Below are 12,302 nucleotides of genomic sequence, written 5' to 3'. Positions count from 1 at the left end.
GTGTGATAGAAGCATTAGGTTTGTGTTGCCTTGCTTCTTGCTATTTGTGAGATAATAGTGTTCACCCCATAATCATATATGTCTGAAAGACATATGTGCTAATCTGTTGTAAATATCCAGGTCACACCGTGTTGAACCTTGCAGCTGCTTCAGAAAATGGACCATTTTTCTGTCTTCATGTTTTATTTTGTAATAATTAAATTTATTCATCTTAAGTTATATATGTATGCTCCCATCCAAGTGTATGTATTTGCCATCCACAAATATCTCTGCCCAAAAACCTAAGAGGATATGCATTAAGAATTTAGGAATCGTTATCTCTGGGTGGCAAAATTATGAGTATATTAGTCTAAATGTTTGGGGCCAGAAAAATTGACCAACAGTGGCTTAAACCACAAGTCTATATATTGTTTACTTAACAAGTCAGAAGCAGGCAGTCCCAACTTTGGTTCCATAGCCCAAATTGTAACCAAGGACCCAGGTTCTTTCTGTCCCTTTGTTTGGCCATAAACAGGGTGCTTTTCTTCCTTGAGCTTACTGTTTCATGATTGCTGGACAGAGACTTTAGCTCCAGGCATCATGCCGTGTTCACAGTGGGAGTGATTAAAAGAGGCAGAGCCCACTGTCAGAATGGGAACAAGAGGAAAAGGGGCAGAGCCTACCAAGTGTGTTCCTTTTTTTTTTTTTTTTTGCAGTACGCAGGCCTCTCACTGTCATGGCCTCTCCCGTTGCGGAGCACAGGCTCCAGACGCGCAGGCTCAGCGGCCATGGCTCACAGGCCCAGCCGCTCCGCGGCATGTGGGATCTTCCCGGGCCGGGGCACGAACCCGTGTCCCCTGCATCGGCAGGTGGATTCTCAACCACTGCGCCACCAGAGAAGCCCCCAAGTGTATTCCTTTTAAGACAAAAGCAGAACCTTGCTAGAAATCCCTCCCCTCCCATACCCATAGATTTTCTCTTACATCTGATTAGTTAGAACAGGTCATGTAGCTCCCCTAGCTGCAAGGGAGGCTGGGAGATTGAGGTCCTGGCACATAAGACAAGATTGTCATATTGTCTTATATTATTTATGATCAGTTCCCTGAGGTCGGGCATGTTGCTGCCCAGATGAAATCAGACTTATTAAGGAGGTGGGAAGATGACTGCTGGGTAGGCAACTAACTGACATGTTGACTGTCTTACTATTTTTTCTTTTTGTTGTCTCTAATTTTTTTTTAATGAATGTAGATTATGACATGCTTTAAAAAATGTTTTTTTAAGTGCTGCTTCTAAACAATGAGCTGTATTCATTTATCTTCCCACTGTCCAAAGTACAGATGACATGGGCTACCCCATTCTTTCCTCAGGTCTCCAACCATCCGGGACATGGTGATCCGCTGCATCACCCAGATGGTGAACTCCCAGGCGGCCAACATCCGCTCAGGCTGGAAGAACATCTTCGCCGTGTTCCACCAGGCCGCCTCGGATCACGATGGGAACATCGTGGAGCTGGCCTTCCAGACCACAGGCCACATCGTCAGTAAGTGTCTCTGTTCCCTCCTGACTCATGTCCCACATGCAAGTCTAGAAGGGTGATCATTTCTTTCCCATCTGTTTTACTCCCAAGAGGGGCTTGCTTGTTTAGCTACACTGTGATGTGCTAACGTGCCAGGTGGTGTGCTGGGCTCTTGACATGTGCCCTACAACCCTAGGAAGGAAACACAGTCGACCCTCATTATTTGCAGGTTCCACATTTGTGAGTTCAGCTACTTGCTAAAATTTATACGTAATCCCAAAACCAACATTCCTGGCCCTTTTGTGGTCATTTGCTGACATGTGCATGCACAGAGCAGCAAAATGCTTGTCACCCAAGGCACACATTCCCAGCTGAGGTTGAACAAGGCCTTCGTGTTTCAGATCTCTTACTGTAAATAAACAGGTAGCCTTTCTGTGGTAAAAACTTACTGCCACGTTTTTGGCATCTTTGTCTTAGTTAAACTTTGCCATTTAAACCAGTCCATAGCCCAATGCTGAAGTGCTGGCTGGTGTTCCTAAGGGAGACTGTGGTGTACTTTATGGAGAAAAATAACATGTTTTAGGTTAACTCCGTTCAGGCATGAGTTATAGAGCTGTTGGCCATGAGTGTAATGTTAGAGAATCAACAAAATATATTAAATAAGTTAAACAGAAACACACGTAAAACAAGGTTGTGTGTTAATAGGTTGATGAAAGTATTGTAACCAGAGCCTCACAGGAACCTAACCCCCTTTTCCCCTAGGAGATGGTTCAGTATTTGCTAATTCATTGTTCACAGCGACTTTGTAGAACACAAGTACCATGAGTAACAAGAACTGACTACAGTCATCCCTTCATATCTGTGAGAGACTGGTTCCAGGACACACCTCGGGTACCAAAATCCACAGATGCTCAAGTCCCTGAGATGAAATGGATATAATCTACACACATCCTCCTGTATACTTTAAATCACGTCTAGATTACTCATAAACACAACGTAAGGCTATGTAAATAGTTGCCGGTGCACAGCAAATTCAAGCTTTGCTTTTTGGAACTTGCTGCAGTTTTTTTTTCCTGAATATTTTCAATCTGGGGTTGGTTGAACCCACTGATGTGGATACCATTATTTCCCCCTATTTTACTGAAGAGGAAAACAGGCACAGAAAAGTAAAGTAGGACGACTTGTCTGAGGTCATGCAGCTGGGAGGTGGTGGAAGATTGACACCTGGCAGTCCAGCCCGGAGCTGGTGCAGTGTCCCGCCACTGTGCACTGACCACAGGTCCCCGGTCCTGCCTGTCATCACATCACAAGATGTTTACTTGTCTTGGTTTTTGTGGAAATTGTAAAGCAGTGGGTCAGCTTTGATTTTTTGAGGTCGTTTAACTTTTTGTAAACTTCTCGCCCCTCGTATTCTTCTCTTAGGTGGTATTTGTAGGGTTTTGAAAACCTTCAGTTTCTAAATTGCCTGTCACCTTTAGCTCACTGACTTTCTTTATCTCACTTTGTCTTCATAAGGCTCCAGTGAGGTAGCATGAGGTGTGGTCTTAGGGTGGAAACAGCTGGGGAATTAAGGGACATGCTCAGAATCCCAGAACTGGGGCCAGAGCTTTGCTCAGTGCTCAGCTTCTGTCAGGCAGACCCTCTGGGCCAACCCCACACACATCCACATTTATATCTTATGTGGTTATGCAAGCTCCATCCTAAAACGGACACCTTGGCATCCTGGTGAAACTTGGTTTTCTCTTGGCTGTCCTCTCACTTCCTTAGGGCCGCTTCTCAGAAAGGACCTCTTTACAGAGTCCCCCTTCCCTCACCACCAGCCTTTTCTATCTTCTGTCCCCTTACTCAGCACTTACCCCAGCTGAGATGATTTTACATACCTACAGATTTAGGTGATTATTGTCCATCTTGCCCATTGGAGCAAAGGCAGGAAATTTGGTTACCTCTGTGTACCCAGGGCCCACAACCACGCTTTGCATGTAGTCAGCACTCAACAAATGTTTGTTGAATCCGTGACTGTTTAGGCCTTTACATCATTGCGTGAGCTCAGGAACCAGTGTAGTTTAGCCCAAGCTGTACTCAATGCATTCATTCCTGAATAATTTAATAAGAAACCCTGTCTTCCAGAGACACTGACATGCTTTCCTTAGATTTTCACAAAAGTAATCATCTCTGGTATATGTATGTGTGTGTGTGTTTAATCCCCATTTCTGAATCCCGGGCTTATAAAAAATGTGCCTTTGTTTCCCCAGCAACCATTTTCCAGCATCATTTCCCTGCAGCCATCGATTCCTTTCAGGATGCTGTGAAGTGCTTATCAGAGTTTGCCTGCAATGCTGCTTTCCCTGACACTAGCATGGAAGCCATCCGGCTCATCCGCTTCTGTGGGAAATATGTCTCCGAGAGGCCTCGGGTACGGTTTTCCTCTCTTCACTCATTTGGCCTGTAAGGGGGGAAAGGAGTTGTAGGCAAAAACCCCTTGCTCCTGGCAAAGACCTTTCCAGCTACTCTTTTAGAAACGCATGTTTCCCCTAAACTAGGTGTTTATTTCAGAATGCTGCCATTACAGGGGTTATACCTTTTATGTTATTTTGTACGTATGAAGTTATTTTATTCACACTGAACTTTTATATGGTATTCTACAGATTGTTTTAGTAGATGATAATAGTAGCTTAGCTATGAATTTTGGCAAAGCTGAAGAAGCAAGACATTTCTGTTTGAAAGAAAACAAACCTCTCTTTTAGGAAATGACATTATACCACTGTGATGTGGTTGAGAAATCACATTTAAAGATGACCTTTTGGGCTTCCCTGGTGGCGCAGTGGTTGAGAGTCCGCCTGCCGATGCAGGGGACATGGGTTCGTGCCCCAGTCCGGGAAGATCCCACATGCCGCGGAGCGGCTAGGCCCGTGAGCCAGGGCTGCTGAGCCTGCATGTCCGGAGCCTGTGCTCTGAAACGGGAGAGGCCGCAACAGTGAGAGGCCCGTGTACCACACACACACAAAAAAAACAAGATGACCTTTTGTTTACTTCCGAAAATGTTTAGGGTTTTTCTGTTACATCTCACCTTTCTGAAGAGGCCTGCTTGGGACTTCCCTGGCGGTCCAGTGGTTGACACTTCACCTTCTAGTACAGGGTGTGCAGGTCCAGTCCCTGGTTGGGGAGCTAAGATCCCACATGACTCGCGGTCAAAAATCCAAAACATAGAACGGAAGCAATATTGTAACAAATTCAATAAAGACTTTAAAAATGGTCCACATCAAGAAAAAAAAAACCTTTAAAAAATAAAGAGTCCTGTTTGGTTCAGCTGACTGTCTCAAAACACTGAAATTGGGTGGAAATGAACACAACTAAACTGATGGCCTGTATAGATCTCTTCTTAAGCATTCTTTACAGAAGTGTAAACCCCTAAGATGATATGTCTGGTCCCTACAATGGTTCAGTAAGATGTGATGATAATGAGAGCTGCTGTTGATTGAGTACTCACTACATGTCAGGCAACATTCTAGGCATTTTGTGTGTGTAGATTTGTTTAATCCCACATCAGACCTACGAGATGAGTAATTATATCCCCGTTGTACAGGGGAGTTAACCAAAGCAGAGAGAGAAATTGCCTAATGTTAAATAACCAGTGTAGGTTAAAGAAATTCCATTACCACAGACAATACTACTTCAAGAGTGGTTAAGGAACAGAGGGCTCAAGATCCCAGAGATAGGGCAGAAAGTAGGGCTTCCTACTTAGACTGTGGAAAGATTGCCAGCTCCCAGCTGCATGACCTTGGGCGGCTTACTTAATCTCTTAGTGCCTCAGTTAACTCATCTGTATAATGGCACCATTATTTCTACCTGCTTCATGGAATTGTTGTGAGAATTGTTAATCCACGTAATGCACCGTCACAGTTCCTGACCCATAGCAAGCATTTAGTAAATAGTAGCTGCTGCCGCTATTATTTTAAGTAATACGTGTTACACTAACATTCCAGAAAGACCTAAGATATTGAATCATCCTGGACATTTTGCTATCACCATTTGATCTTTATTGCTTTTCTTAATGTACCACCTCCTGCCCCCAGGACTCTTGTGGTCAGTTCCACTCAACTTATTCTAAAGCCCACTAAGTTCCAAAGATTCATAGGGGAAAACTGCTCATGTGCCCTTGGAACAGGCTTGTCTCTGTCTCCTCAGGATTTCCCATCAGACCCTTGCTGAATGGGTATTTTCAGGAGAGGAAAATGTGCAGGGCTTTAATCTTCATGTAGTTTTGTTTCAGTTCTTTCCTTTCACTTGCTTAGTCTGTCTCTGAGAGGTGATTCTCACTGTAGGTGCTGCAAGAATACACAAGCGACGACATGAATGTGGCTACTGGCGACAGAGTCTGGGTCCGAGGCTGGTTCCCCATCCTCTTCGAGCTCTCCTGCATCATTAACAGATGCAAGCTAGATGTACGGACAAGGTAACCGTGACCTAGGGTGGTGCCCCTTCCTTCCGTCACTGAATGAGCCTTCAGCCCCTGCTCCCCCGGCCCCAGGCTCTCCCACTGTGTTCTCTGCTGTCCTCTTCCCCCACCCGTTCCCTCTTCCATGCTGGCTTTCTTTCCTCCAGAGGGCTCACGGTTATGTTCGAGATCATGAAGAGCTATGGCCATACCTTTGAAAAGCACTGGTGGCAGGACCTGTTCAGAATCGTGTTCAGGATTTTTGACAATATGAAACTCCCCGAGCAGCAGTCGGAGGTGGGTGATGACTAAAGCGCTGCCCTGGGGAGATGGGAGAAGAGCCCCTCCAGCCTTTGTCTGCGTCTGGTGTTGCTTCATCATCCACAGCACACGGAAGTCTTAAATACTGAGCCATTTCGGGTCTGTTTTGAAAATGGAAACATCCTTCCTGGCCTTCTTCTACCAGTATCGAGTAGTGCTAAGAAACTCTCCCCATCCGGGGAAGAGTGAGGGGAAATAAGTCACCACCGTCTGCCTACTTGGCCCTCAGGCATTGGACACGCAGGCACCCCACTGATCCTCTTACTAATTTGCTTCATATCGACTTCTGAACAGTTGGTAAAATGTGGAACATCTCTTGTCCCTTTAAAAATCCATTAAAAGGATTTTTAGTGAGGTTACAGCTGGAGATAATGTTGGCAAATATTAGGCCTTTTTTTTTAAAGAATGTTTGATACATCTAGGAGTCTTTGTCTAGGGACAAGGGGGTTAGGAAAGGATGTTCTATCCCAAGATTTTTAGATGGGAATGCAACATTTTTACCTTCTTTTAGGAACAATGTTTCCTCCCTCCCCCTGGTATAAAAGTACCATATGCTTAATAAAGAGTATTAGGAATATACAGAAAATTCATAATTTTACCATTCCGAAATTAGACTTAATACTGTGGCAAACTTCCCTCAGTCTTCTACATGGTTCAGATGTGGTTGAGGTTATAGTATACATACAGTTTTCTAATCTTACTTTAAAGTAAAGTTTTCTTCCTTATAAAACAGGAAAACAAAGAAAAAAATTTAAACACCCACAGTTTCAATCTTCCACTGGTAACCACTGTTACCCCGTCAGATAGTTCTTGTGTGTTTGTATATCTCATACCTTTTTTCTTTTGACAAAAATGGAATCCCACCTCACATACTTTTTAACTTAATACATAAGTATTTTTTCCACAGCTGTAACGTTTCTTCTACAATGTTTTTAAGGACTGCAAAACATTCCTAGTTGTGGATGTTCCATAGTCCATGGAAAATTCTTTGCCGTTTTTCCGTCTTTAAGTGGCACTAAAATGAATATTTTTTCCAGCTACATTTGTACTTATTTCTTTATTTGTTTAGGGCAAGTGGCTGACTGTCAGGTTTGGGGCATGCATGTTACTGAGGCTTTTGATACATACTTCTGAGTTGACCAAATACATATGTAGTCGTTTACACTGCTGTCAGCAATGCAGGAGAGTTCATGTTACTCCACACCCACTCCAGCTCTTCATATTTTAGTTTATTTAATCATCAATATGATAGACCAAGAGTAAAACATTTAAAAGTTTTTTAACTGCTAGCGAGGTTCTGTTTTCCTTCACGTCACTGATCGTTACATTTCTTCTTTCACAAATTGCCTTTTCATATCCTTAGCCTATCTATTGACTTATTCTCTTTTTTTCCTATTGATTTATGAGTTTTTTAGTATAAAAATAATATAGCATATCCTTACATAAATTGCAGATGATTTTGCCCACTTGGTTTTCTTTTTTGTTTTGGAAAATTTTAGCTTTTAAGTAACCCAATCTATTAGTTTTTTACTTTATAGTTTCCACTTTAGAAATCATGCTTAGCAACCTTTTCCTTAATTTATAAATATCTCTATATATTTCCTTTGGTAATTTCATGACATTTTTTTTATTTTCAGCTTTCTGAGATATAATTGGCATAAAGCACTGTATAAGTTTGAGGGGTACAGCAAAATGACTCAATTTACATGTATTGTGAAATGATTACCACAGTCAGTTGAGTTAACATCCATTATCCCATGTAGATAGAAAGGAAAAGAGAAAAAAACTTTTCTTTTTCCTTGTGATAAGAACGTTTAGGATCTACTCTCCTAGCAACTCTCAGTTATACCAACACTCAGGCAGTGTTAACTATAGTCATCATGTTATACATTACATCCCTGGGGCTTATTTATCTTATTACTGGAAGTTGGACCTTTTAACCCCCTTCATCCAATTCCCCTATCCTCATCCCGAACCACAAATCTGATCTTTTTTTCTGAGTTTGGTTTTGAGTGTTTTTTGTTTTTTGTTCTTTGGGTTTTGGGGGCTATTTTTAGATTCCACATATAAGTGAGATCATACAGTCTTTGACTTATTTCACTTAGTGTAATGCCCTCGAGTTCCATCCATGTTATTGCAAATGGCAGGACTTTCTTTTTTATGGCTGAATAGTATTCCATTATGTGTATATATATCACATTTTCTATATCCGTTCATCTGTCGATGGACACTTAGGTTGTTGCCATGTCTCAGCTATTGTAAATAATGATGCTGCGAACAGGAGGTTGCATATATTTCTTCAACATAGTGTTTTTGTTTCCTTTAGGCATATACCCAGAAGTAGAATTTGCTGGATCATATGGTAGTTCTATTTTTAATTTTTTGAGGGACCTCCATATTGTTTTCCACAGTGGCTGCACCAATTTACATTCCCACCAACAGTGCACAAGGGTTCCCTTTTCTCCACATTCTCCCCAGCATTTGTCATCTCTTGTCTTTTTGATGATGATCATTCTAATAGGCATGAGGTGATATCTCACTGTGGTTTTGATTTGCATTTCTCTGATAATTAGTGATTTTGAGCACCTTGTCTGTTGGCCATTTGTATGTCTTCTTTGGAAAAATGTCTATCTAACATCATTTTTAGTATTTAAACTTTTGGTGTAAGGTGTGAATATTTAGCATAATAAAAATTTTTTGGAAGTATCACTGAATGACTTAATATTCTGTCATATGGATGTACTCAATTTAATTGCCACATTACTGAGCATTAGTTTATGTCTGTGTTTACAGTATATAAATACCAGTGTTGGTAAACATCTTTATTCATAAACCTTCAGCCACAGATCTTTGATTATTTCTTCAGGGTCCATTACTGGAAGTAATGTTATCGCATCAGTGGATGTGAACATTTTAAGACAGTTGCTACCTAGTGCTGAATTGCTTTTCAGAACATTTTGCCAATGATATGTGAGAATGCCCATCTCACCGCAGGGAGAGTGGCTTTTAAACATTATCTTTTAATTGTTTTTCCAGAAATCTGAGTGGATGACAACAACTTGCAATCATGCACTTTATGCGATTTGTGACGTATTTACCCAGTTCTATGAAGCTTTGAATGAAGTTCTTCTCTCTGATGTATTTGCACAGTTGCAGTGGTGTGTAAAACAAGGTACTCTTTATGTGGTTAGGCATCATTTTCTTGACGTAGTCCTTAACGAGAGATTAATTTTTTCAGTATATAAAAGCATGGATGTAATGCCAAGGAGTACAATGTATAATTTAATTGGTGAAAATGTATATTTTTAAAATTTAATTAGAAAATAAAAACAGTCTCTCCACCAAGTCAGTTTATAAAGCATTTCTTTTAAGGTGGGATATAGTAAATTTTAAATCTCAAAAGATGTACCTTTGTATATTACTATTCTTTCTACTTTTGTGTATGTTTGAAATTTTCTAAAATAAAATGTTTTTTAAATGTACTGTGAGAATCAAGATCAACAGCTTCATCAATGGACGTTTTTGGTTTTGAGTACTTACGTGTTTATTTTAGTATGTATTACGAAAAATACCCGCGTAGCACATTAGACCTGGATCCCATAGATAAATGTGGCTTAGGACAAGGCTTAATTTAGCTAAGCTTTTCCAAGAGTACTCAGTTTTCAAGTAACTGATAAAATAGTTAATAAACAGCAAAAATTGGAAATGTAATGTTTGAGTGACTACGTTTTCAGAAACACTGGTCTAATATTTTCTGTCTTACTTTACCATTTCTCAAACAAGGAGCCAGTTAGTTAAGTAGCAAAATGTTGACCTTCTTCCATCCCTAGCAATATAGCATGATAAATAATTCTGCCTCTTTATAGCCTACTTAAAATTTTACCGTCCGTACCAATGCTTCATTAATTAGAAGCCAACCAGCCCAAACAGTTGCATTGTCTCTACTTCACGATAGGACGTATCAGCAATCAGGTTGGAATCAAAACAGCATTTGAAGTTTAATGATAGATGTTTTATTTTGCAGATAATGAGCAATTGGCTCGATCAGGTACAAATTGCTTAGAAAACTTAGTAATATCCAATGGAGAGAAATTCAGTTCTGACGTCTGGGACAAAACATGCAATTGTATGTTGGATATTTTCAAAACAACCATCCCACATGTGTAAGTGTTAATGTGATTACTGCTGTTTATTTCTACTTTCAGTGGTTATTTTAAAGCTCCGGGTTGCCCTTCATATTGATTGATTTCCTTCTCTTGCATTCTCTTTAGTTTGCTGACATGGAGACCTGTAGGAATGGAGGAAGATCCATCAGAAAAACATTTGGTAGGATTTTTTTTTCAGTTGTCTTTTCTCTGATCACATATTATAGTAAAAAATTAAGCAGCCCAAAGGTTTGTGCTTTTCTGATGGGAAGTGAGTAGAAAAGGTTATAAGAGCTAAACACTATGTATGTTCGTTAAAATATTTTTTAGAAAGTACAGAAAAGTATTAAGGAAATAAGTCACTTCACTCAATAAAAACCACAAAACACTTCTAGTTTTCTTATTTATGTGACTGAGCACACACAACCCACATGCTTGCAATTTGGGCTCACTTTGTACATAATGTGTTACTTAACACCACTGTGGGCATTTTTCCATGTTCCTTTTTTGGGGGGGCCCTCTGCGTGGCATGTGGGAACTTAGTTCCCTGACCAGGGTTTGAACCCACGCCCACTGCATTGGAAGTGTGGCATCTTTACCACTGGACCCCCAGAGAAGTCCCTTCATATTCTTAAATATTCTCTGAGAACAGCTTCTTCAGTGGCTGCACATTATTGTAATTTATTTAACGAATTTTCCCTTGTTGGACACTCTCGTCAGTTCTGGTGTTTCACTGTTACAAAGATTGCTTTGGTGTCATTATCCTTATTTATTGCCCTCCTACGTAAGGAGCACTTTCCTCTCCACCAATGAAATAGTAGTTTTTATTTTTTGTGTAAGGCCCCATAAAAGAGTTCTAATTCAAGTGTCACTTTAAAATACTTTGGTTTACAAGGGGGTTTGTCTCATTAGCTTCTATTTCCAAGTACCTATAAAGCCATTAGATTTTAAAAGGCATTTGGGATATAGCAACTTAAAAATGAAGCACATTATATAAACATTCTCTGTTTTTTAACTTTCTACTGTCAACTTAAAAAAAAAAAAGCCTAGCTACCCTGCTCGTTTATTTTTGAACTTGAGCTTATTAAAAATTTGTCACACTCATCATGAACTCATAGTACGTAGGGAAATGCCGTCTAAGTTGGAATCAGAAAGTGTGAAATTTTAATGGGAGGGAGAAGTAAGCGAAATTTGTAATCTTTCCTATGCAGCCTCTGAGAAGTGCTACTTCTATACTTCAAGCTGAGCAAGACACAGATTCAAGTTGGGCCAGCAGTGTTAAAACAGGCTCATCTCTGCCCAGGTACTGAATTGTGGACCGAGAAATGAACGTTGTGTTTCTCTCCGGTTTACTTCTAGGATGTGGATCTGGACCGCCAGTCTTTAAGCAGCATAGATAAAAATGCCTCTGAGAGAGGCCAGAGCCAACTCTCTAACCCGACCGATGACAGCTGGAAAGCTAGACCGTATGCAAGTAAGGCCACTTTCTTTATTGTTTTTGTATTTATTTATTTATTTATTTTAAATAGGTAACATGTTTACATGATTCAAATATTCAGAAGGTGCAGAACGGTAAACAGGATATAAGCATTTCTTCACCCCTGGGCCTCAGTCTGCCCTTCCCTCATGGCAGCCAGTGTCACCAGTTTCTTATATACCTTTCTAGAGACGTTTTGCTCATATGCAAGCAAATGCATATTCACATACACAAGCATACAATATGTATCTACACTTATATATGAATTCTCCACTCCTTTTTATACAAATTATAGAATACTGTGCATTATTCTTTTTTCACTTAATATAGCTTATAGATCATTCAAAATCAGTACCTAAAGTGCTTTCACGCTCTTTTGTACTATTGTGTACATTGCCCCAGGTTGTAGATGTGCTATTATTTGCTTAA

General features: G+C 40.4%; 1 protein-coding gene across 2 annotated transcripts in view; it reads left to right on the top strand.

The window, feature by feature from the left end:
• Positions 1-12,302, top strand: part of ARFGEF2 (ADP ribosylation factor guanine nucleotide exchange factor 2) — a 99,800-nt gene that overhangs the window by 72,753 nt on the left and 14,745 nt on the right. For both annotated transcript variants that reach the window (XM_060122518.1, XM_060122517.1), the window contains 8 exons: positions 1,347-1,519; positions 3,748-3,908; positions 5,818-5,948; positions 6,098-6,227; positions 9,288-9,423; positions 10,276-10,414; positions 10,523-10,577; positions 11,756-11,870. In XM_060122518.1, coding sequence (XP_059978501.1) covers positions 1,347-1,519; positions 3,748-3,908; positions 5,818-5,948; positions 6,098-6,227; positions 9,288-9,423; positions 10,276-10,414; positions 10,523-10,577; positions 11,756-11,870 — 1,040 coding nt within the window. The remainder of the gene's footprint in view (positions 1-1,346; positions 1,520-3,747; positions 3,909-5,817; positions 5,949-6,097; positions 6,228-9,287; positions 9,424-10,275; positions 10,415-10,522; positions 10,578-11,755; positions 11,871-12,302) is intronic.

Source organism: Lagenorhynchus albirostris, chromosome 15, assembly GCF_949774975.1.
Source record: "Lagenorhynchus albirostris chromosome 15, mLagAlb1.1, whole genome shotgun sequence".
Lineage (NCBI taxonomy): Eukaryota > Metazoa > Chordata > Mammalia > Artiodactyla > Delphinidae > Lagenorhynchus > Lagenorhynchus albirostris.
This window is presented reverse-complemented; position numbering and strand designations above follow the sequence as displayed.